A 26,532-nucleotide genomic window follows, 5' to 3' on the forward strand; every position below is an offset into this window, starting at 1 on the left:
AGAGGCCCGAGCGAGGACCTCACCGCTCTGGGTCCCCCCCGCCACCTCGCGCGGCTGCCCGGCTCCCTTCCTTCTTGGGGACCGCAGGGCCTACCTGAGGGGGGCCGGTTAGCAGCAGCCGCCGGGGGTGGCAGGTGCGGACGCCCGAGGCGGGGTCCGGCTGGTTGCTGAAGTCGGCGTGGTGCTGCCGAGCCGAGGTCCACTGCCGGTAGTAGAGGGACTGCTCCTCGCTGCTCATGTCCTTGTGCAGCAGCGGCCGCAGGGAGCTCACCCAGGCCACGTCGGCGTGCGGCAGCAGCGAGGAGGACGCGGGCGGCTTGCCTCCCCGCTGCGAGCCCAGGAGGCTGTAGGCCGCCTTCGATAGGATCACGATCGGGGGCAGGGCGGCAGGCAGGCCCCTGCAGCCCTGGGGCGGCTGCCCCGGCCACGGGAGGGCCCGGGGGCCCGACGAGGAGGACGACGACGGCTTGGAGGTGGTGCTGCTGGCCATCTGGGGGCCCAGGGAATCGCACTCCTGCTTCAGAGTGTCGCCCGCTCCCGCTGTGCCCGTGGAGACCCCTTCATCCAGCCCCATGCTGTTGGCCGGGCTCTGGAAGCTGGGGGTCAGGGACAGTTTCTGGGACTTGTCGGCGGTGCTGGAAGAGCTCACCCCGTTCTCCATGATGGAGCCTGAAAGAGGACGGACATACCGATCAGCAGGGCTCGGCTATTTACTCCCTGGCTCCCTCCCTGCATGCCGGCCGGGCTAGACGGTCTTTCTCCATGAGGGCTGTGCCCTCTCCAGCCCCAGACGCTGCTTCCTCTGCCAGCTTCCTTGGGCCCAGGGTGCTCAGGGCGCCCTGAGGGTAACTATACCTCGTGCTCCTTTTCTAAATCCTACCCCTGTCTTTGTAAATGGCGTGATGTTATTAAACCCTCCTCGGTAACCTCATTTGGATATGCCACCCGATTCATTCCAGGACCCTGACCAATACAGGCTCCGCGTTTAAGTCCTGCTCCAGGGCACCTGCCACCTCCTGGGGTCCCAAGGGTCTCACCCTTCTGGTTGTGGAGAAGTTCCCCAGGCCCAAACCAGCATGGGGGAATGTCTCCACATGAAAGAGGATGTCAGGCACAATCTACACTCAGTGAGGTCTTGCTTTCGTCCAGAGATCCCTGTGCATTTGGCCAATTCACTTCAGATACGTGTTCCCCTCTGATGGGTCAGCCACTCTTTCGCTTGCAGACAAACTAAGAGCTCACACCTTCAGGACTGTAGGCCCTCCCTGAGCTCAGATCGGTGCTCCCAGGCATGTAGGTCAAATCCCAACCTCAGGAGATCCCAGGGGAACAGCCAGAAACTGGAGGTTTTGCAACCAAGTCACTCCACCTGCTCATTGACTTTTGTGTCCTTCCATCTTGTATGTCTGCTTTCCCCCTCACAGCCCTGACCTTTAGAGCCGGCCCACTTTGGGCAGTGAGCTTTTCCAAGGACCCCCCGAGTCAGCCCAAGGGCTGAGGGATGTGTGCTCAGTGGTGGGAGCACAGGCAGGTTGGGTTGTCCCTGGAGGGAGGGAAACTAAGCAGCAGAAGGCAAGCCATGACCTTTGTGCCAGGTAATCGGAACAAGGCCAAGACCGTGTGAGCCTTGTGGGGCAGCTCTGGAAGTGCAGGGAAAGAGGGGTCTGATTAAAGAGCTCCAGGAAGGAGGTGAACACCCCCTCGCCTCTCCCTCACTGATGCTGGTATCCAGAAACTTCCAGATGTAATAGTTCCCCTTCCCTTCTGTTACTTTTTACTATCCCCCAAACCTCTTGCCCTTATTCTGAACTGGTCTCAGAGAAACAACTGGGGAGCCTGGAGTTGGGGGGGTGGTTGGAGGAAGGTAGAGCCCTGACCCCTGGCTGAGGCGAGCAGCTGGTCACACCCAGTAGAACAGTCCTCACGCTCGTCCAGGCTGAGGGTCCCGATCAAGACAGAAAGCCCCATAGATGCCTGCCTCTTCGATTCCCACAGCAGCTGCCAGCATGAGCAGACACACCAGGGCTGCTTTCGACCTGAAATCATATGTGTGTTTGCATGTATGTGTTACGATGACGGAGGAGGGGAGACGTGGGAAAGAAGAACGTTCATAGTGGTCTTCTCTGGTAGTGGGGTTTTCATTTTCATTTTACTTATTTATTCATTTATTTTAAAGATTTTATTTGAGAGAGAGCATGAGTGAGCATGAGCTGGGGAGGGGCAGAGGGAAAAGTGGATTCCCGCTGAGCAGGGAGTCCAATGAGAGGCTCGACCCCAGGACTCCGGATCATGACCTGAGCCCAAGGCAGACACTTAACCAACTGAGCCACCCAGGTGCCCCCTATTTATTTTAAAAGTAATCTCCACCCCGAATGTGGGGCTCGAACTCACAACCCCAAGATCAAGCATCTCATGCTCTACTGCCTGAGCCAGCTCAGCACCCTGGGGTTTTAATTTTTAACCTCTTCTCTATCCTTTGTTACATTCTCCAAGTTTTCTATGTTGAGTTTTATTACTTTCCTTGTGAGAAAAAAAAAGTGGAAACGGTGCTGCATTTGCTGTAATATAATTTATCATTAGTTCATGCCGGGCACTGCCAGAGGCCATTCGTAACGCTCCAGGAGAGGGGCTGGCGGGCTGCATGGTGGGTCAGCACAGCCAGGGGCCCCAGAGTGGCCTTCGGTTGCCATTAACTGCTTACAAAAGCCATTCATTCATTCATTCATTCATTCATTCAAACAAGTAAACACTGCGCCAGGTACTAAGCTAATGCGCACAAACTTCACAGCTTTCGGATCTAGAAGGAAAAGAAGGTTTCTGTGCAAATATCAGATGTATAACATCCATGAGGTGATTAAGGGTGGAAAAGACTAGGGAAAACAGTGCAGGCTGGGGTTGGTAAAATGTATTTATTATACTTAGCTTATGACCACGCTCTTCATTAAATGTTTACCCAGAGAAGTATTCTGTGGCTGTTCAACAGTTATGTTTTCCAAGTACCTCTCCTGGGGAACTGAGGTCTGGACCGGATGCTCCAGTCACCGAGGGTGCCTCTGACATGCTTGAGGGGTGTGAGTAAATGCCTCTGCTTTCCCGATGCCTCCCCCCTCCTCACTCCCGTCCCGCCCCTGCAGAGAGAAAAGGAAGCACTGACCCGACGTCCCAGTGACAGCACTACTGTTGCTCTGCGGCCTCTCCAGGTCCATCAGCAGCTCATCGGCATCGTTCTCGCTGGCCGTGGCTCTTTCCTGCTCCTTCCCACTAAGGTCCAGGGCGACAGCGGGGCCCCTGATGACCTCTTTTGAGACATAGCAGCACGCCAGACCCACTTCCTGCTCCAAGGCTGTGCGAGTTAAATAGCTTGAGTCGATGAGCCGGAGGTCACAGTACTTCAAAGACCTGCACAGACGTCATGATGTTTTGGGTGAGTCCATCTGGCCTTGAGTCAAACCTCAGCTTTGTTGCCTCCTTGCTGTTCTGACCTCGCACTAGCCACTTCCTTTTCTCCAAGGATGAAAGAGAACAACAGCGCCTGGCTTGTGTGTTTGTTGTAAGGAACGAACGGATGGCACAGGGAAGGCATTTGCAACAATGCCTGACGCACAGGAAGCATGCAGCTTGTGCTGCCATTATTGTCGTTACCGCCTTCCTGTCCCCAGGCCCTGGGCCCTTAAAGGGGTTGGGAGCAGCAGATGAAGAGACACTTCATCCAAATAAAAAAAACCCAGTTTAGGGCGGATGCTTTTCCTCCCTGCCTCTCTGGTGGCCCTGCTTTGATACAGAAACACTTCTCACCATCACTACCTTCCATTCCCCCAAATGCTAGGCAATCTCAGGAAAGTCAAAAGAAAGAGTCCAGGAAGGGTGTGTGTCTTTTCTCTTCGAGGAAAGCGATTCTCTTCCTCCTCGCCCAGTGAATGCAATAGCTCAGTGTCAGCCAAGTTTTAGCCATCAGCTTAGCTGGGCAACTAATGAGAAATGAGAACCGACCGTTCACATCATACCTGGGAAAGGTTTCTCCAAGAGGATCTTTGCCAGTTAATATCACAATACAAGGCAGACCTTCTAAATCTTGGTATGTCCGAGGGGTCCACTCTTCTGGTTCATTTCCTCTCCAGGTCTATAGAAAGGGATCCATATGATAAAATTAAAACCGCTTATTTAAGTTTCCACTTTTTAAAAGGTTACTAGGTCCAGATTTTAGATGCCTTTGTGCTTCCAAATGACTTCCAGTGTGTGTATGTGTATGTGTATGTGTGTGTGTATACATACTACATTGCTACTAAAAAGCATAACAAAGCAATCTCGAAGAACGTGGCCTTCGGTTTTATCTCAGGAGGACAAAACGGGAGATCTTGTCCTACATCATGCAGTGGCCACACGGGCCAAAGAAGCACACGAGGTGAATGACCCTGGTTACACCGCCTGGCTCGAGGCTCTTAAATACACTTTCTTCATGTAATGGACAGACTCTCAGGACAGACTAACTGAAAAAGACAGCTTCAGTTATGAAGGACTAATAAAAGCATCTCAATAAAACTCCCCGAGAACAGACATTTTCACCAAAAAAATCATGAAGTTAGTTACCCTTGATGGTTATTTCCCCTCTTTCTTTCTATATTGACTTTCAAAATAAGTGACAAGTAACAATTGGCTTGGGGCTTTTAAAAGTCTCTTTTAAGAAGGCTTAAAAATAGAACCAACTCTGGACCAATTAAAAAAAAAACAAAACACCCTGCCCCTTACTAAGAAGAGCAATGCAATTAGCTTATGGTTTCACAAATAACCCATGAAGCGTCAACTTCTGATGTAGATTAACACGTATATACACAAGTACGTGTATCTTTAATAAATGGAACGCCAATCGGGGAGAAGAAAAAAAATCCCATCAACTTGAAAGATGTTCAAAAGATCTTATAGATTTTTATATTTTAGAGCAGAAAGAAAATAGGCTACCTCTTAAGTAGATAAGGTGATTTCTACTACTTTTTATAAAGTGTCTAGCATCTAACTATGCTCTTAACAGCTTTCTATCAGGAGTTATGATAGGAAATAAACTGACATTTCTGATAATGCCGTAGGGAACAGAGAGTAAGAGGTGTTAGGTAATGCATACATTTTATTTTAAATAGACAGGTACTTCTTTTGCTAAACACAAAATGGGATAAAAAGAAATCTAATAGGCAAGAAATAATGTAATAGGGTTTGATTAATGATTTGTTGGTGTCTAGATAAAACAGCCTTTAGAAATGAATATACCCACAATTATTCGAATAAAATGTATGTAATTTGTAAAATGGGAAGCACTCTAACCTTGTGGCCCAATTTTTTTCATCATATATTTGCATACCAAAGGGAAATGAATGGATCTATATAGCTGTTTACGAATTTGAGAGACTTTTTTTTGTCTTAGAAAATCAATCTATTCAGGTGCCTGGATGGCTCAGTGGGTTAAACATTTGACTCTTGATTTCAGCTTAGGTCTTGATCTCAGGGTTGTGAGTTCAAGCCCTGCATTGGGCTCCACGCTGGGTGTGGAGCCTACTTAAAAAAAAAATCTATCAAAAATATTTTTTTAAATATTAGAAGAAAGGTACCTACAAAAATTCAATTTTCCATACATTGTCATGTCAAAGTGAATGTAATAACACTTTGATTTAGAGTAAACAATTATGAGAACAGGAATAATTTTACTTATATAACCTTCACATTGGACTCATGATGTCCCTGACACTGAGGTTCTCCCTGAATGGATTGCATCTCCCAGAAACCATCCACTGGTCATGGTTCCACAAATAATGAGGTAGTTATAATGATGAGATAAGGGATATTATGTTTTACTGTACAAAAAGATTAATTTTTAAAAGACTATTAAAGAAATCTTGCTTTTCCTCTTGACCAATTAGAGCTTGCCAAACCACCACAACATGCTTTTCCATCCCTCTGCTACTTCTGATGAATGATGGCCACAGTTCTTCAATGGGCTGACCATGCCCTCAGGATGATTTCACTGCAGAGCGTTTAAAACAACACAAAAGACTGGGTGGGCACTGAGTTCAAGGAAAATATGTGGCTCAAGGTCAAGGAAATCTGATGAAAACTTCACAGGCCTTTTGGACGAATTGATTTATTTAGGTTTAAGCCTTGTATCCTTCCAGTATGCTTGTCCTCACTTATAAGTTAATCACAAGACACAGCGGGGTGATTCAGGAGAACCACGAAAATAAGGCCATCCAACGGAAGAAGAGGCAGACGATGTTACCCAAGACTACAGAGAACAGGCACACCCACCCACCTGTGCCGCCCTGCCAGTGATAAAGGAGGTTGGTAACTTAGAGACAAACATGTGAAGGGGGCACCTGGGTGGCTCAGTTGGTTAAGCATTTGACTCTTGATTTTGGTTCAGCTCATGATCTCAGGGTTGTGGGATCAAGCCCCGGGTTGCACTCTGCGCGCAGTGGGCAGTTTTCTTGAGGATTCTCTCTCTCCCTCTCCTTCTGCCCCTCCCTTCACTCGTGTTTTTTTTCCCTCTCCCTCTCAAATAAATAAATAAATCTTTAAAAAAAAAGAAAAAGAAATAAATGCATGAAGCAGAAATCACCTGGCAAGTGGCAGTCTTGCTTAGGATACGAACATTTCAGTGGGATTTCATATTTTTACTTCTACACAGAGAAAGGATGGATTGATGTGATCCACCACTTTTGACAATATGGAACTCTCTCTTATGTGGTCGGTGCCTGGCAGCTACTCATACAAATTGAGATATAACTGTTCTGAGAATTACCTGACCTGAATCACCTGAATTACATTCAGGTACGGCACTCTCAGAACAGTACTCACGGAACAACTGCTGTCTCACGGCCCTGAAGGTGATTCCTGATGTGCTAGCAGCCAGTTAGGACTCTTGATCTCGGGGTGGCAGGTTCAAGTCCCACACAGGGTGTAGGGATTACTTACGGAAGTTAAAAAAAAATGATAATAACAACGTACCTCAGGTCTTGATTTTGGTTTTCAACCTATGGCCCAGAGGGGTGAATTATGTAGGACCTGCTGATTTATACTGACTTAGTGACTGGCACTTATGACGACTCTGAATGACCTCAACTATAGGTGGCTGCACTCGATCAGTGTCATGGAGACCCAGAGAAGATTCTGCAGCCTCACATCGTCTTCAACCATCTCCCTGCAGATTATTTGCCTTTCCAGATTCTTCAACCATTAGTATCATTCAAATTGTCTCAAGACATTGTCTCAGTGAATTATACTGTAAGAAGAGTTTCAGGACTCTCATTTGTTATTCATCCTAGAAATCTCACAGTTATGTGGTCTATAACTATAATCTTGAAATTATGAACATTATATCTACATATGACAGATAAATGTTTCAACTTCCATGAAATATAGGGTTTCTATTTTTAGACAGATTTATTTGTTCCAGTTGCTTGTCAAGCTAATATATTTTGTTTGCATTTCAGATTATATTCAATTTAGGTTAGCTAACAGAATACAATAAAAAGGTTAATGTTTGCAAAATGCTTTATGGACGCTGAATAACATCCTCAAATTAGAGCTCTCTGAGGTCTTACAGTCCAACTAGTCTCTCATTTTGCAGGTGGGAAACTGCAGCCCAGGGTAAAAATGAAAACTGTGTTTTCTTTTCATAAAATTTGTGCCAAACTAGATATTTCTTTTCTTTTTTTAAAAAAGATTTTATTTATTTTCCAGAGAGAGAGAGAGAGCGAGCACACAAGCAGGGGGAGTGGCAGGCAGAGGGAGAAGCAGCCTCCCTGCTGAGCAAGGAGCCCAATGCAGAACTCGAACCCAAGACCCTGGGATCATGACCTGAGCCAAAGGCAGACGCTTAACCGACTGAGCCACCCAGGTGTCCCAAACTAGATTTTTTTTTTTTAAGATTTTATTTATTTATTCGACGGAGATAGAGACAGCCAGCGAGAGAGGGAACACAAGCAGGGGGAGTGGGAGAGGAAGAAGCAGGCTCATAGCCGAGGAGCCTGATGTGGGGCTCGATCCCAGAACGCCGGGATCACGCCCTGAGCCGAAGGCAGACGCTTAACCGCTGTGCCACCCAGGCGCCCCACCAAACTAGATTTTTCTTAACCCAATTTAGCTCAGTATTTAGTGTGCTGGTCTAGTTCAGACATACACTACTTAGCTTGGTATCATGCCTATATATATATATATATATGCAGTTATTTTATTAAATGCTTCCAAATGGCTAGGACACATTAGATTATAAAAGTCCCCAGAAAAACCTGAGCAGGGCATAAAGTAGGGAGTTAGCTGAGCTGATTTAGGAATTCTGCCCGCCCCCTCCATGCCTACCAGGGGGGGTTTAGGAAAAGCAGTCCCGCTGGCCATGCGAGGGGGTTGGCCCGTGCTCATGCACTAATCCCTCTGCAGCGGGCTTGGAGAAGTCAGACCAGCAAGCCTCAGGGCTGGGCATCAAGGCGAGTTCAGTGAAACAACAAACGGTTGAAGAATCCACAAGCAAGAGGGTAGGGAACAGCTCTATATGAGTACTGAAGAGAAAACAGAATACTTTACCTACCGACTCTAGACCTGAGCTGACAGGCTAGGTAGACAGAAAAGAATTAGTGAATTGATGTCACTTAAAGGCGAACCCACAGAGGTCCGAGAGAACAACTTACCTTTTTTTCTGAGAAAACGGATGGCCGTGGGCTAGATGCATCTTGAACAAGGTCAATAAACATGGGGTCAAATTGGGTCATCTCATTTTTGCACCTGCAGTTGGAGAGCATGGAAGACCATGCAGGCACATGCTAAAAAGGGGGCTCGGCAGAATCTTAATAACCTGGCTCCAGTTAGGGAAGCGTGTACGTCCCTTGGTTTAGCCTTAACCCTGTCATGAAGACCAAATCAACACATGTGCAAAACTCAGGCCTCTGAGCCACCTATGTGGGGTTCCTAGAAAACAGAAACAAATGGTATATCAAAGGAGAGATGTCCGACCACTGCTAACCTTTAATCTCGCCACAAAGTGCGTTGCGACACTGAGTTCGGAGGCAGGGTTCCCGAGGATGATCTCAAAGCGGTACTGCAGCCCCAGCTTGTCGCGCACCTCCTGCAGCCGCTCCTTGGCTAACATCGCCAGCTGCACAGAGGGCACCCTGATGATGAGCATGTGTCCCCGCCCACTTCTGGTTTTTCCTGGGTAGCTGATGAGGTCATCCATAATGCTGAGCGTCTCCGGTGTGCTGTGGTCTCGGAGTGACGCCATGGTGGTGAGAGCCATCAGAGCCTCTGAGTACTGCTGGATGAGAAGGTAGCAGCGGACGACCATGCTGTGCAGCCTGGGGTACCTTCAACAGAACACAGGGAGCTAGCACTTGGGCAGCGGGACCAGCTGGGACAGCAAGCTCTGTGTGGGAGGACTGCAGATCCCGCATGGTGGGAAGGGGTTACTGATCAGTGGTGGGCTGGAGCCCTAGTGTGACCTGGAGCCCACATCGCTGGAGGGAAAAGAGGAGCTTTCAACGCTTGTGAGTCAGAAACTGTTGGGATAGGTACAGAGAGTTAAAGAGGTTTAGGGATGGTCTAGTGACCCTAACTTCTCTGGTTGTGATCTGTGGACCAGCAGCTTCTCTGAGTGTGGCTGTGGACCAGCAGCTTCTCTGAGTGTGGCTGTGGACCAGCAGCTTCTCTGGTTGTGATCTGTGGACCAGCAGCTTCTCTGAGTGTGGCTGTGGACCAGCAGCTTCTCTGAGTGTGGCCTGTGGACCAGCAGCTTCTCTGAGTGTGGCTGTGGACCAGCAGCTTCTCTGAGTGTGATCTGTGGGCCAGCAGCTTCTCTGGTTGTGATCTGTGGACCAGCAGCTTCTCTGAGTGTGGCCTGTGGACCAGCAGCTTCTCTGAGTGTGGTTGTGGACCAGCAGCTTCTCTGAGTGTGGCCTGTGGACCAGCAGCTTCTCTGAGTGTGGCTGTGGACCAGCAGCTTCTCTGAGTGTGGCCTGTGGACCAGCAGCTTCTCTGAGTGTGGCCTGTGGACCAGCAGCTTCTCTGAGTGTGATCTGTGGACCAGGAGCTTCTCTGAGTGTGGCTGTGGACCAGCAGCTTCTCTGAGTGTGATCTGTGGGCCAGCAGCTTCTCTGAGTGTGGCCTGTGGACCAGCAGCTTCTCTGAGTGTGGCTGTGGACCAGCAGCTTCTCTGAGTGTGGCTGTGGACCAGCAGCTTCTCTGAGTGTGGCTGTGGACCAGCAGCTTCTCTGAGTGTGGTCTGTGGACCAGCAGCTTCTCTGAGTGTAGCTGTGGACCAGCAGCTTCTCTGAGTGTGGCCTGTGGACCAGCAGCTTCTCTGAGTGTGGCCTGTGGACCAGCAGCTTCTCTGAGTGTGATCTGTGGACCAGCAGCTTCTCTGAGTGTGGCTGTGGACCAGCAGCTTCTCTGAGTGTGATCTGTGGGCCAGCAGCTTCTCTGAGTGTGGCCTGTGGACCAGCAGCTTCTCTGAGTGTGGCTGTGGACCAGCAGCTTCTCTGAGTGTGGCTGTGGACCAGCAACTTCTCTGAGTGTGGTCTGTGGACCAGCAACTTCTCTGAGTGTGGTCTGTGGACCAGCAGCTTCTCTGAGTGTAGCTGTGGACCAGCAGCTTCTGAGTGTGGCCTGTGGACCAGCAGCTTCTCTGAGTGTGGTCTGTGGACCAGCAGCTTCTCTGAGTGTGGTCTGTGGACCAGCAGCTTCTCTGAGTGTGGCTGTGGACCAGCAGCTTCTCTGAGTGTAGCTGTGGACCAGCAGCTTCTCTGAGTGTGGCCTGTGGACCAGCAGCTTCTCTGAGTGTGGTCTGTGGACCAGCAGCTTCTCTGAGTGTGGCCTGTGGACCAGCAGCTTCTCTGAGTGTGGTCTGTGGACCAGCAGCTTCTCTGAGTGTGGCTGTGGACCAGCAGCTTCTCTGAGTGTGATCTGTGGACCAGCAGCTTCTCTGAGTGTGGCTGTGGACCAGCAGCTTCTCTGAGTGTGATCTGTGGACCAGCAGCTTCTCTGAGTGTGGCCTGTGGACCAGCAGCTTCTCTGAGTGTGGCTGTGGACCAGCAGCTTCTCTGAGTGTGGTCTATGGCCCAGTAGCCGCACCACCTGGGAGCTTGTTAGAAATGTCAAATTCCCCCACCCCAGCTATCTGAATCAGATCTCACATCCTGACAAGATCCCCAGGTGATTTGTATGCACATTAACTTTTGAGAAGCACTGGCCTAGTCAGGTTATTTGTTGACAGAGTCATAACGGATCATCCCTGGATCCTAAACTCTTATTGGTGACACAGAATGGTGGTGTTGTCAGTTTATTTCTCCGATACTTAAGACTACAGTAAAGAAAACTGAAACATTAGTATCATGTTTGCAAAGTATCAGACATAAAAAGCATAAGTATTGTTATTAACAATTGATCATTTGAGGGCAGCCCCACAGATAGCAGTAACTGTATCTTCCCATAGAACGTGCCTTGGTTCCCAGAGGAGACTTGGAGCTGACTGGAGAAACAGCACCCCCTGGTGGTGCAGCTTCCTATCACCCGAGCCCTGCTTAGTCAAGGAAGCCTCGCAAATAGGGGTGTCCTTGCCTCCTCCCAACACCCACTGGTACTCCACCCCTACCCCGCCTTGACTGCCAAGTCAGAGGATCACTTTGTTCAAATTGGCACTTTTTACAGCTATAGAGCAGGCAGAAAATTTATTTGTGAGTTATTCCTCAGAGAGCCAGGCCTGCTGGCAAAGCGAGTACACATGGGCAAAGAGGACCCCTTTGCAGGCACAAGGAGGTGCTGGTCAAGAAAAGAGGTGTTGGCAAAGTGAGGATGAGCCTGTGATGAACTTTCTGGCTGCCAGCTGGGAGCACAGGCAGCCGCCTAGCAGCTGGGGAGGCCATGGGGTGGTTCACCTTTGTTCCACTTCATAATTCTATTTAAAGTAAAGCAAGTGGTCTGCCAGCCTTGCACACAAAAGCCCAGGGTCAAATACCAGTTAGGGTCATCAAATGAATAACGTGGTTTTGAAGTACTTCAGAGTTGGAAAGGACCCTGGATGCCCCGGTTTTGACCACTCCCCCCCCACCAGAAGGAGAGTGAGTTAAGCAGCTGAGAGACCTGGCTACTCGCCTAAGATCATGCAACCGGTCAGGGACAGAGCTGGGTCTAGATTCATTCAGGTCTCTGATAATGTCTCCTTACATTGCAAGGATTTAGTAGTTGGGGAAAAGTGAAGAAATCCTTCAGTTCACTCAATCCTGATCCAGTTCTTCAAACGCTCAATAAATCGCAGCTATTATTAGCTTGAGTGACTGGGTTGGAAGAAGTGAGCACACAAGATCCTTGTTTAAAGCTTCATGTTTTTTGATGGGCCAGCTAGGTAGGCCAAAGTTAGAACACGGTAACTTTGATCTAAGGCATTTAGATCTCACACTCTGAAAGAAGTATGAATTTAGAAGTGAACAGTCTTCACAACCTGTTCTGTTTGCACTGAATTGTAATTATTATTCTGTAAGTATTACCAGAGTTGTAAGAGAAGTTGACAGGACTGATTCTGAATGACGCTACCAGAAGAGAGGGGACGTTCCAAGCCGGTGGAAGCAGCAGGTGGGTGGGAAACACTTAAAAGGGAGACTCATGGGATGATTTTGGAAACGTGAGATCACATGTGCTATGAAAAGATTAATGTCACAGTGTCAGTTAAGTCTTCTTAAATCCAACAGCTGCAAAAATATAAAACCCTACTCTGAGCCTGCTCCTTTTGTTGGTGCAGCATAATAACTCACTGGAGAGGATACACCCACCTGTCCTCACTTTCAGTTCTCTTTCTTTTTTCTTAGCAAAGTTATAGAACAGGTTGTTAAATAGGCAGCTCGCGGTCAATTGGAGCCAATTTGAAGAACGAGAGCTACTAAAAATTAGAATGTGCCTCATCAAAAAGAATCCACCTGCCCCCGTGGCTGGACGGTCAGACAGACGACTGCAGTGGAGGGCAGGGGGACCCTATTCCAGGTTATGTAAGTTCTTTTTTTAAAAATTAATTTTCTTTTTTTTTATTTTAATTTTTTTTATTATATTATGTTAGTCACCATACAGTACATCCCTGGTTTCTGATGTAAAGTTCGATGATTCATTAGTTGCGTATAACACCCAGTGCACCATGCAATACGTGCCCTCCTTACTACCCATCACCAGTCTATCCCATTCCGCCAACCCCCTCCCCTCTGAAGCCCTCAGTTTGTTTCTCATAGTCCATAGTCTCTCATGCTTCATTCCCCCTTCTGATTACCCCCCTTTCTTCTTCCCTTCCTTCCCCTACCGATCTTCCTAGTTTGTATGTCAGGTTATGTAAGTTCTAATGCCTCTGTGACGCTTCGAGCCTGTGATTCAAGATCAGAGGGAAAAAACAGGGAAACCCTTTACTCTTCTGGAGTTTGACCAGGACTTGGGGAATATAAAGAAAGCAGATGAGACAGAAAAGTCATGATCTTTAGCTCCCACGTCAGGGACTGGAGGAGGCGCGTTAGGAACTGAACTCACTTCAATGATCTAATTGCTCTTAATTTTCTCCAGTCTACACTCCAAATCTCTCATAGTAAAGTTCAGTTTTTACTGAGTCACCTAAGGGTACTTGCCTGTGGTGGATAGAGGGGAAAGGAGAAAAACGAAGACGTGTAGGGCGTACGGTGGGGGAGGCCACATCTCAGAGGAATGGTCTTTAATCAGTACATCCCTCTGTCTATCTAATCCCCTGGTGGTAGCAGTAAAGCATGCTTGGGAGATGATTCAGAGCATGGCAAGTGGTTCTAAGTCCCACTCTGTGTCGCTAGTTTCCTTTGTTAGTCTTGGATGATCACAGAAAACCTATATGAGTAAAAGGTCATCTTAGGAGAAGCTATTTTTATGCTGCCTTTGCATAAAAGGCATCTGCACAGCTGGGCCTCCACAGAACTCCCTGTGACAGTGACACAAGAGACTTTTGGCGATTTTAGACACACAAGTACCGCTAAGGTAAAAGCTGAAGGTCCTTACTTACCTTTCCAAGAGCGTGTTCACCATTTTTTCAAAAGTCTCATCACATCTCAGAAGGGGGCTTGTGATTCCCCACTGTAGAGACTTACTGTATTCATTCAAGCCGAAATACAGCTTCTCCTGGCGGCTCATGTCCTCCTGATTCAAAAATAGAGCCAAACCCAGTGAGGACGGATACAACGTGTCTTGTTTTCTAGCGGTGGGGGGAAATCCCTGCAATATGTTATTTGCTGGAAGGTTAAAAAATTGTGAATAAACAAGAGGGACTACATCAAACTAAAAAGCTTCAGCACAGCAAAAGAAACCTCAACAAAATGAAAAGACAACCTAGATTATGGGAGAAATATTTGCAAGTCATATATCTGATAAGGGATTAATAATCAAAATATATTTTTAAAAAGCTCACATAACGCAATAACAAAAAACCCAAACAATCAAAAACGGGCCGAGGAACTGAATAGACATTTTTCTAAAGAAGACGTTCAAATGGCCAACAGGTACCTGAACTTGTGCTCAACACCGCTAATCATCAGGGAAATGCAAATCAGAATAAGGATCTAATGTACAAGATGGTGACTATTATAATGGGATATCACCTAAACACCTGTTAATTTTTTTGTAAAGTAATCTCTAGGCCCCATGTAAACCTGAACTCACAACCCCAAGATCAGGAGTTACATGCTCCAATGACTGATCCAGCCAGGTGCCCACCTCACACCTGTTAGAATGGCTGCTATCAAAAGGAAAAAAGATAACGAATGTTGGCAAGGACGTGGAGAAAAGTGAACCCTCATGATTTGTTGGTGGGAGTGTAAATTGGTACAGCCACTGTGGGAAACAATATGGAGGTTCCTCAAAAAAAATTAAAAATTGATCCAGTAATTCCACTTCTGGGTATTTATCCAAAGGAAATGAAAATAGGATACAGAAGAGGTAAATGCACTTCCATGTTCATTGAGCATTATTTGCAATAGCCAGGATATGGAAGCAACCAAGTGTCTGTCAATGGATGAAAGGATAAAGAAGACGTAGTATGTATACGTATACGTTCACACAATGGAATATTATTCAGCCATGAGAAGGAAGGAAATCCTGCCATTTGTAACAACACAGATAGACCTTGAGGGCATTATGCCAAGTGAAATAGAGAGAAAGACAATACTGCATGGTTTCACTCATATGAGGAATCTTAAAAAAAAAAATCATCAAACTCATAGAAGCAGAGAGTAGAACAGTGGTTGCCAGGAGCGGGCTGGAAGGGTGAATAGGAAGAGGTTGGTAAAAGGGTACAAACTTTTAGCTATAAGATGAATAATGTCTTATAGGCTAATTGAACATAATAAAAAAAGATGAATAAGGTCTGAAGAACTAATGTATAATATGGTGACTATAGTGTACGCTATAATATGTAATTGACATTTGCTAAGAGAGTAGAAATGAAATGTTCTCACCAAAAATATATATATAATACACATAAGTATACACACACACATATATACACACACAAACATATATGCAAGGTGATGTTTGTGTCAATTAACTAGAAAGGAGGAGTCCTTTCAAATCATCACAATGTACACTTTAAATATCTTACAATTTTACAGAGACAAAAAAGAATGAAATCTTGAAAAAAAAAATAAAAGAGAGAGGGACAGGCAAATCAAGAAACAGACTCAATTACAGAGAACAAACTGATGGTTACTGGAGGGAGGCTGGGTGGGGGGATGGGGAAATAGGTGATGGGGACTAAGGAATGCACTAGTGGTGATGGGGACAGGGTGATTTATGAAAGTGCTAAGTCACTATATTGGACACCTGAAACTAATATAACACTGTATGTTAACTAACTGGAATTAAAATAAAAACGTAAAAAAACATTAAAAAAATGAGGCTTTGCCATTTGCAGCAACACAGATGGAACTAGAGGCTCTAAGGCTAAGTGAAATAAGTCACACAGAGAAAGGCAAATGCCATATGACTTCACTTATATGTGTAATCGTGAAATAAGTCACACAGAGAAAGGCAAATGCCATATGACTTCACTTATATGTGTAATCTAAAAACAAAATAAATGAGCAGACAACAAATAGACTGTTAAATATAGAGAACAAAAATAAATAGATCAAGCAAGCAAGCAAAAGGTGGTTGCCAGAGGGGAGGGGGATGGAAGGATGGGCGAAGTAGAGAAAAGGCATTGAGAGGTACAAACTTCCAGTTAAAAAATAAATAAGAAAAAAATTGTGTTTTGTTATATAACCTGATATCAACTCTACAGTTATCTCTGTGGCAGAAACCAAAATTTCTTTTCCCTTCAAATGAACTTTAATATGTGGTTAATGTTGACATGCTTTTTTGTTTTTTAGAGGAGGGCGGGAGGGGCAGAGGCAGAGAGAGAATCTTAAGCAGGCTCCACACCCAGCACAGAGCCTGACATGGGGCTCAATCTCACAACCCTGAAGCATCATGTCTTCTGGGAAAACGTCCCTTCTCTTACAAAAAAACCCAAAAAACAAAAAACTCCCTCCTCTCCAAGTCCTACCCTCCCAGAGACCCTCACCCTGCAGCTCTCCCTGTCCTCTCGCTGCGCTCCTTGCTTCTCTCCAGCCAAACGCTCTACTCCGTGGACGGTCACCAAAGACTCCTGAATCCAAATCCAGCGGCCTGTACCTGTCAGTCCTTGGCCACTGCCTTCTTGGCAGTTCTCTTCATTACCTTCCTCAACGATTTTATCCACACCAGCTGCTTCTGTGATCACTGTTCTTGACAACATATTCCAAATCCATATCATAAAGCCCCAGGAAAAATCCCGAGCTTGCATTTATATCTGCACACTAGCCTCAGCCTTAACTCGTTCAAAATCCACCTCCTCTGTCCTCCGCAGATCACTCTTCCTCTTGGACTTGCTCCGGCTAAAGGCATCACCTCAAAGAGATCTCGGACTGTTCTCTCTTCTCCAGTAAAAAAATCCTAGAAAGTTCACCATTTAGCCCATACTTTATCTGGATAGGACCACTGTTTCTGTGTTTGTTAATTTGAACCTGAATTATCAGAAAAGCCAGATGACTGATCCCCCCATGTTTAATCACTTTGACTTAACCTCTATCATGAATGAACTGCTTTAAAAGGCAGCCTCTCGGTATCTCCTAGAGCTGAGCATATGCGTTCATGCCCACATATCCACCCCCCAAAAATACATACCTGGGTCTACTAAAGGGCATGTGCTAGAATGTCTATAGCAGCACTACTTGAAATAAATGAATGGGATGGATAAATGAATTGTGGTCACCGGTGTAATCTCTATACAGCAATATGAGTGTTTTAGGACTTACGCAAAATAAAGAAGAATCTCACGATCGATGCTGAGCAAAAGACGCTAGAACTCAAGAGTGCATACCGCGTGATTCCATGGATATCAAGTTCAAAACCGGGCAAACCAAACCTATAGGGTAAGAGGCCAGAAGAGTGTTGCCCTCTGGGGGGCAGTGTCTGTTTTCTGGTCTAGTGGTAATGTTCTATTTTTTCATCTAGGTGCTGGTAGTTCTACGGGTGCTTTCATTTGGTGAAAATTCATCAAATTGTACGTTTACACATTTACATTGTTAGTATAAAAATAAAAGATATATATTTTGGTAATATAACTAACTTTTTTTTTTTAGAGGAAAGCGATTCTTTTTTTTTTTTTTTTTAAGATTTTATGTATTTATTTGACAGAGAGAGAGACAGCAAGCGAGAGAGGGAACACAAGCAGGGGGAGTGGGAGAGGAAGAAGCAGGCTCCCAGCGGAGAAGCCTGATGTGGGGCTCGATCCCAGGACCTTGGGATCACGCCCTGAGCCAAAGGCAGATGCTTAGCGACTGAGCCACCCAGGTGCCCCAATATAACTAACTCTTGAACAACATAAGTTTGAACTGCGTGGGTCCACTTATATATGTTTTCTTTCTTTCTCTTTCTTTCTTTCTTTCTTTCTTTCTTTCTTTCTTTCTTTCTCTCTTTTCTTTCCTTCTTTCCTTCTTTCCGTCTGTCTTTTTTTCCTGCAAAAAGCTTTATTGTTTCATTTGGTGCAGGGCTTGGGGGAGGGCTCCAGGGTAGTTAAAAAGCTGCCAAGTGGCTGCAAGGAGAAGCTCAGGCAGAAGCCCAGACAACCAGGGGGAGGCAGATGGGCCCCTCAAGGGCCATTGGGCTCCAGAGGCTCCTACTTATCATGCTTGAAAGTGAGCCTTTGGAAGAGATACTCACCCAGCCCAGGCTTGGGGGCCAGCCAGTCTGCAGAGGTGAGTCAGATAATCGCCCAACTTCTCGATGAGTTTCACCTCCTCATCTAGGAAGTGGTTCTCCAGGAAGCCACAGAGATGGGGGTTTGTGAGGCAGAATCCAGAGCAGGCAGGTCCAGAAGGGCCTGGTTCAGATTCTTCTCCAGGACCATGGGTGTACCCCACTTATCTTGAGAGGCCTTCCACATGTCCTGAAGAGTGAATGGCTGCTGGGTCGATCTTGTATCTTCAGGAGACCCTCGGCCCTCCTGAGCCACATGGCTGAGGTTGGAACAGAAGCCCAGGGAGAGGTAGGCATTGGAGCCCTGCGGATGCATGTTGGCCAGGCAGGTGAGGACGGCCTCCACCTTGATGGAGTCTTTCTGATGAATCTGGGAGCTCATGGTTGATTGGCAATAAGGACCTAAGCTCAAAAACTGTTGATGGCTAGTTCTAGAGCCAAAGGATGGCTGAGAAGATGGTTCTGAGGTTGCAACTGGAAAAGAGGTTGGAGGGTAGCTGGAGGCTGGAAGAAGGGGCATCCCTGGGTCTGTTCTGTCCAAACATTGTTGAAGCAAGAAACAGATCTGCAGGACCATCAGTCGCTCTGCCTATATGTAGATTTTTTATAGTACAGTCCTGTAAATGTCTTTTCTTTTCCTTATGATTTCCGTAATGCTTTCTTTTCTCTGGCTTACTTTATTGTAAGAATACAGTATATAATTATATAATATACAAAATAGATGTTAATCAACTGTTTATGTTATCGGTAAGGCTTCCAGCCAACAGTGGGCTATTAGTAAATAAGTTTTGGGGGAGTCAAAGTTATATGCGAATTTTCAACTGTGCAGGGGTGAGTGCTTCTGACCCCTGTGTTGTTCAAGGCTCAACTGTATTTTTAATAATATTATGCCCCTATGAAAAAATTGTTAATGCCTATGTAATAAGTGTAAACTTTGCCAGCCTGGCACTTCAAGCCTCTATCTGTGTATCTTCAGGTTTCTTTTCATCCCCTTAGTGTTCTCTGAAAAATCCCTGTGTTTCCTCCTCTGTGAAGCTCCCCAAGCTGTCCACTGCCAGGAGTGCCTGAGCCCAGTCCTTCCATTCTTGCAACACCCATCCGCCGCGTTCTCTCTGTGTCGCCTTTCCTAGTGCTCTCAGACGGGTGGCACTTCTCCCTCCTTCCAACCCCCAGAGCGTTTTTTTAAAATTGTATTATTCTACTCGTTGTTATTGTTTTTGCAAATAAAAACTGTACATATTCCAGGTGTACAACTTGATATTTTTTTAAAAATTGAGATGCAATTGACATGTAACATTGCATTAGTTTTCAGGTATGTAACATAATGATTCTATTTATGTATAGGGATACCTTGTAGATTTGAGGGTTTGGTTCTAGACCACCACAATAAAGCAGGTGGCCAATAAAATGAGTCAAATGAATTGTTTGGTTTCCCAGTCCATACAAAAGTTATGTTTACACTATATTGTAGGCTATTAGGTGTGCAATAGCATTATGTTAGAAAACTAATGTACGGGGGCGCCTGGGTGGCACAGTGGTTAAGCGTCTGCCTTCGGCTCAGGGCGTGATCCCGGCGTTGTGGGATCGAGCCCCACATCAGGCTCCTCCGCTATGAGCCTGCTTCTTCCTCTCCCACTCCCCCTGCTTGTGTTCCCTCTCTCGCTGGCTGTCTCTGTCTCTGTTGAATAAATAAAAAATCTAAAAAAAAAAAAAAAGAAAACTAATGTACGTATCTTAAATTAAAAGATACTTTATTGCTTAAAAATGTTACCCATCATCTGAACTTTCAGCAACCATAATCTTTTTGCTGGAGCATCTTGTCTTGATATTGATGGCTGCCGACGGAGCGGGGTGGTGGTTGTTGAAGGCGGGGGTGGCTGTGGCAATTTCTTAAAGTGAGACAACAGTGAAGTTTGCCACATCAATGGACTCTTCTTTTCATGAATGATTTCTCTGTGGCATGTGATACTGTTTGATAGCATTTTACCCACAGAACTTCTTTCAAAATTAGAGTCAATCCTCTCAAACCCTGCCACTGCTTTCCCAAGTTCATGTAATATTCTAAATCCTTTGTTGTCATTTCAACAATCTTCACAGCATCTTCAACAGGAGTAGATTCCATCTCAAGAAACTACTTTCTGTGCTCATCTGTAAGAAGCAACTTCTCATCTGTTAAAGTTTTATCATGGGCTTGCAACAGTTCAGTCACATCCTCAGGCCCTACTCCTAATTCTAGTTCTCTTGTTATTTTCACCACATCTGCAGGGACATCCTCCATTGACGTCTTGAACCCTTTAAAGTCATCCATGACTTTGGAGTTAACTTCTTCCAAACTCTTGCTAATATTGATATTTTGACCTCTTCCTATGAATCATGAAAGTCTCAATCACCTAGAATGGTGAATTCCTTCCAGAGGTTTTCAGCTAACTTTGCCTTGATCCATCAGAGAAATCACTATCTATTGCTACTATAGCCTTAAGAAAAATGTATTTTCTTAAATCATAGGACTTGAAAATTGAAGTTACTCCTTGATCCATGGGCTACAGTACGGATGTTGTGTTAGCAGGCATGAAAACCGCATTCACCTCATTGTACATCTCCATCAGAGCTCTTGGGTGACCAAGTGCATTGTCAGTGAGTGGTAATATTTACTTCACATTCTTACATGGATGTGGCATTATGCCACAGTGCTGAATCTACTAATGTGTTTACAATAGTAACATCAAAGATCAATGATCATAGATCACCATAATAAATATAATAATGAAATATTGTTATGAATCGAAATGTAATGACATGAAATATAATGAATAATAATGAAAAAGTTTGAAATATTGAGAATTACCAAAATGCGACACAGGGTCATGAAGTGAGCAAATGCTGTTGGAAAAATGGTGCCAACAGATATGCTTGATGCAGGGTTGCCACAAATCTTCAAATTGTAAAAATGAAATACTTGCAAAGTGCAATAAAGCAAAACATAATAAAATGAGGTATGCCTACAAAATGATTACCAGAGTGAGTCTCTCAGACCATATATTATAATTTTTTCTGGTGATGTGAACTTGTAAGATCTTCAGTGACTTTCTAATATGCCATACAATATTAACTGTAGTCACCAATTACATCCCCAGGACTTACTTATTTAAAACTGGAAGTTTGTACCTTTTGACCCCACTCATCCATTTCACCCATCCCACTCCTGCCTCTGGTAAACACCAAACTGTTTTCTCTCTGTATATCTTATTCTACTTTTATAACAGTGACTTTAATATGTACTTTGCTTTCTCCTTTAAACAGTCAGTTCTCTCTGTGTGTTCTTGGAAAGATCTAACACAAGCCCACAAGTGCTCAGTATTTTTTGAATTGAATTACTCTGCTTTTCTCAATTTTCCCTTTTTGAGGACATTGGCCTCAAGATAACGAAAGGAAGCTAATGGTTAGGAGCTTCTTCCCTAATGTGTAAGGGTGTTGTTGTAAATTAGATTCAAAGTTTTTACCTTTTTTCTATGCTGATCTCAGTTTCATACTGATGATTTTTAAAAAACCTTAATTAGAGCATAATAACACTCCACCCCTTAATTATTGTGATTAAATCCTGGGTATCAAATCTTTAATTCATAAATACTTCACTATATGCCTCTCAAATAAGAAACCTTTAAAAAATATAACCATAGTACCATTATTATACCTAAAAAAGTAACCATAATCATAGGAATGACTTTTTAAAAAATATTTTATTTATTTACTTTAGAGAGAGAGAGAAAGGGAGAGAGAGTGTACAGGAGTGGGGAGAGGGGCAGAGGGAGAAAGAAAGAGAATCTCAAGCTGACTCCATGCTCAGTGTGGAGCCTGATGTGGGCCTTGATCCCAGGACTGAGATCATGACCTGAGAATCAAGAGTTAGATGCTCAACTGACTGAGCCACCCAGGTACCCAGGAATGACTTTCAAGGAAAATTATTTTCAGCCTATTTCCTTTCATGTTAGGAGAAGGGAAGAAGCTTTGAGTCCTTCCTATCACTGGTGTGATCCCTTCTGGAAAAGACTACACCAAAGAGGTAAGTTAGGATATTTCTCTCCCCCCACCAACAAGATATTTAAACTTAACATTTAATAGGAAAACTGTTGGCTTAAAAAACAATTTCTCCCTTCACAAGTTTTATTGGCAATCCTGTTCCACGTCAGGGTAACTACTTGGGTAGCCTATAGGTGCACCCTACACTTTAGAGGCAAAGGAACTGAGCCAGCCTCTTAATCTCACCTGTAACTTGACATCCAACTGATGAAGATGGCAAAGAGAAGATACTAACAAAGTGAGAGCTCAAAGCAATCTCTGTGTGATAGTGAACTCACGAGATAGTTCTCACAAGGGAGGCATGGCTGATGCCAACATGATTCAGTGACCTGAGCTTACTTGACTGCAAAGAACAAATCAATACTCACAAATAAGAGCACAAGTCAGGGAAAACTTACCTACTTCATAACAGAATGAAATGTACTGGGTTGATAAATGAATAAATGTTATTCTTTTTTTTTAAGATTTTATTTATTTGCATGAGAGAGAGAGAGAGAACAGCAGGGGGAGCAGAAGGAGAAGCAGGCTCCCTACTGAGCAGGGAGCCTGACTCGGGCTCAATCCTAGGACCCTGAGATCATGACCTGAGCTGAAGGCAGATGCTTAACCGACTGAGACACCCTGGCGCCCCTAAATATTATTCTTATGTAAGACATATCTGGCATCTTTTATTTAAACATATTTATTTAAAAATATCCATTATGTTCAATATTTTTAAACAAAAAATCCATTGATTAATGGCTAATTTTCATTGTTTTTTATGAAACACGTATTTCTTTTCCTGGATAGTATATTTATTATACACTGTATAGGTCATAGAAAATATTTTGCAGGTGTTAGGGATTGGAGCCAAAAAAACATACAGTCCTGAATATGTACAACTTTGAGATGGCTTCCCTCAACACAGTAAGTGCTACTACTGAGTAATTTAAAATAAGACTGAGAACTGATTGCAAGAAAAAATCCAGTTGCTGGGAGAAAAATGAGCATAACTTACAGTCATAGATCAGTAAGACTGAAATATGACAGAGGAGCCATTCAAAAGGACAATAAAATTTCCACATTTCAGATTGGCATTAATCATTTATTTTTTTAAGATTTTATTTATTTGAGAGAGAGAGACAGAGATAGCAAGAGAGAGCATGAGCGGGGAGGAGAGGTGAGAAGGCGGCTCCCCACTGAGCAGGGAGCTATACAGCAGGGGTGGGGGTGCGGGGCCTTGATCCCAGGACCCTGGGATCACAACCTGAGCCAAAGACAGATGCTCAACCTAGTCACCCAGGCGCCCCTGAAATTAATCATTAAAGGCATAAAAACAATTCAGGCTATTGGTAGCCATATAAGATAATATCACATTTTTTGGGGGGAAAACTATATAGGATGGAAAATTTTGTATCTGCATGATAACCTAAAAAAGAACATAATCAGATTTATATAGGACACTACTCACTAGTTTTTAGTCTTATAGTAAATTGTAATGATACGGAACTTTTAGGAGATAAAACTTCATGTTAGATTTTTGAAGTCTTGTGTTATTTTACAAAGCGATGACCATATTTTATTACAAGATTCTGCTCCCTGGGAACTGAGAACATGCCTGTGTATCAGAGAGCAGAACAGAGACTCACCATGCTGTCCAGCTGTATCCAGTGAACCTCATTGCTGGAGCTGATCCGAGACTGTTGGGTCTGTAGTGTGTACGGGAAGGAGCTGACCTGGAGCACCAGCAGGTTGAAAGCTTCCAGGACTTCCCTGCAGTTAATGACTCTATCAGCCAATCCATGACTGGGTTCACCATGTGACAAAGAACCCGAAATGACACTGTAGAAATATTGAAAGTCACATTAATACCTCCTAATTTAAGGGATTAGATAAGAAGCAGATACCAAAATGGAGATAACGTTTTCATTTTTATTTTTCTAGTTCTTTTTAACTAGGAGCAGGATTAGAGGCAACCAACATTTAATTTGAAAAAGCAATAATTACACTCCTTTTTACCACTTTCAGACAGATCTCAAAGATATTTTTTTCCTGTTTCCGTCTGCCTCTGATATACTTCAAGGTGTAAGTCAGTTCTACAGGCCAAGGATACCTAAATCTGTAGCTGAGATGGACCACTTTGATCTGAAATCTCATCTGGATGAGAGTTTCTCCATCAAAACATGATGCTTATAACTGCAATGACGGTTACACCAGAAAGGCCCCCAAACTTCGAGGGATCCCCTCTGTCACTCTCCTTCCTCCCTTGAGCATGTTAGACTATGGGGAGGTTGTAGAGGGGCCACTTACCCCTTCCTCCCCATGACCAAAATTTTTATATCCGAATCGTTTTCAGTTCTGTTCAATTTGGATGTACCAGGTTGCTATGCAGCCTCAAAACCACATATTTTTTTTGTCAAAGAAATAATCTCAGTGCCCTGAGGAATTAAATAGAGAGAGATCCAATATACATCCTCAGAGCTATTACCCCAAACTTTCAAAGATGAGATATATCAGGTCACTGAGCTATTTTTGCTCATAGAACACTAGGAGTAACTGAACAGCATCTGGGCAAAGTTCTTTCTTTCTTTCTTTCTTTCTTTCTTTCTTTCTTTCTTTCTTTCTTTCTTTCTCTCTCTCTCTCTCTCTCTCTCTCTCTTCTTTCTTTCTTTCTTTCTTTCTTTCTTTCTTTCTTTCTTTCTTTCTTTCTTTCTTTCTTTCTCTTTCTCACTCCTTCCCTCCCTCCTCCCTTTCTCCGTTTCTTTCTCTCTCTCCCTCCCTCTCTCCTTCTTCCCTTTCTTCCTTCCCTCCCTTCCTCCCTCTCTTCCTCCCTCCCTCCTTCCCTTCCTTCCTTCTTTTTCTTCCTTCCTTTTCTTCCTTCCTTCCTTCCTTCCTTCCTTCCTTCCTTCCTTCCTTCCTTCCTTCCTTTTAAATCTAACGTGCTATGCAAGATCTTATTTATACCTACATATGCCTTTAGAGTTCAGATGTGGAGTGCCAAATACATTCTGGCTTTTGAACAAGTGCTTTTGCAATTCTGATATTTCTACAACAGATCCCAAATCTTTCATATTCTTAACCTCAGTGTGTCCTGAAGAAAGGAAAATCTCTGAACACTTTGATGATGCCTGAACTTGCCTTTTTAACCCATAAGATCAAAGATACACCCTAACAGATAATTACTGTAATTTGGTCTGGGAGCAAAATTGGCTCCATCATGCCACATTTACTACTCTTTCACTGTAAACCCACCTGAAAAATAGAATATTCTCTTGTTTAAACTGGTAAATTGGGAAGGTGTCAGACTTGCTCTCAGATCTTTATTATTATTATTATTTTAGAGTTTATTTATTTTTTTTAGTAATCTCTACACCCAACGTGGGGCTCAAACTCACAACGTCAAGATCAAGAGTCACATGCTCCTCTGACTGAGCCAGCCAGCTGTCCCTGCTCTCAGATCTTTAAGTGGCATCTTTAAAGGTATGTGGGTAGATAGAAAGGCAAGGAAGAGGAGCAACAGCAGAAGAGGAAAGAAGAGAAGAAGAAGGGGTAAAAAGGGGGGGAAGAACTGAGGAGGAAGAAGGGTGGAGAAAGGAAAGCACATGGCCCTTCTGGGAGCTCATGAACCTCAACCTTCCTGCTGTTGCCCTTTCTCTGAGGCAGCTGAGTTCTATAATACCCTGAAGACAGCTTTATAACAGGGATTTCTTCCTTCCTCCCTCCCTCCCTTCCCCCTTCTTTCCTTCTTTCTTTCTTTCTTCTTTCCTTCCTTTCCTTCCTTCCTTCCTTCCTTCCTTCCTTCCTTCCTTCCTTCCTTCCTTTTCTTTCTTCCCTCCTTCCCTCCCTCCCTCCCTTAAAAGATATATTTATTTATTTGAGAGAGAGAGGGAGCCCATGAGCAGGGGGAGGGGCAGAGGTAGAGGGAGAAAGAGAAACTTAAGCAGACTCCCCACGGAGCATGGGAGCTCAAGGCCAGGCTCAACCTCAGGACCCTGAGATCATGACCCTGAGATCACAGCCCTGAGATCACAAATGTGAGCTGAAACCATGAATTGGCCATTTAACCACCACCTTGATGCCCCTTTAACAGGGATTTCTAAAGTCACTCACAATATAGTTGAAATGAAAGCAACACTAAATTGGTAGGGAAAGTTGAGAGCGCAGGGAAGGAGGAGGAAT

General features: G+C 44.6%; 1 protein-coding gene and 1 long non-coding RNA gene across 12 annotated transcripts in view; one reads left to right on the top strand and one right to left on the bottom strand.

Moving 5' to 3' along the window:
- Positions 1-26,532, bottom strand: part of GREB1L (GREB1 like retinoic acid receptor coactivator) — a 265,250-nt gene that overhangs the window by 24,734 nt on the left and 213,984 nt on the right. For all 11 annotated transcript variants that reach the window (XR_015727761.1, XR_006776899.2, XM_045781919.2 and 8 more), the window contains 6 exons: positions 24,003-24,195; positions 14,030-14,163; positions 9,002-9,341; positions 4,005-4,120; positions 3,155-3,399; positions 95-669 (listed from right to left, as the gene is read on the bottom strand). Coding sequence is in view for 9 of the 11 variants with exons in the window: in XM_045781919.2 (XP_045637875.2) it covers positions 95-669; positions 3,155-3,399; positions 4,005-4,120; positions 9,002-9,341; positions 14,030-14,163; positions 24,003-24,195 (1,603 nt within the window). In the remaining 2 variants the exon portion in view is untranslated. The remainder of the gene's footprint in view (positions 1-94; positions 670-3,154; positions 3,400-4,004; positions 4,121-9,001; positions 9,342-14,029; positions 14,164-24,002; positions 24,196-26,532) is intronic.
- On the top strand, positions 12,772-26,119 carry LOC148108513 (uncharacterized). Its single transcript, XR_015727762.1, has 3 exons — positions 12,772-13,010; positions 22,287-22,357; positions 25,715-26,119. It is a non-coding gene; the product is annotated as an uncharacterized LOC148108513 (long non-coding RNA).

The sequence above is a fragment of the Ursus americanus genome, chromosome 19 (assembly GCF_024610735.1).
Source record: "Ursus americanus isolate L20-20 chromosome 19, mUrsAme1.1.p, whole genome shotgun sequence".
Taxonomy (NCBI): domain Eukaryota; kingdom Metazoa; phylum Chordata; class Mammalia; order Carnivora; family Ursidae; genus Ursus; species Ursus americanus.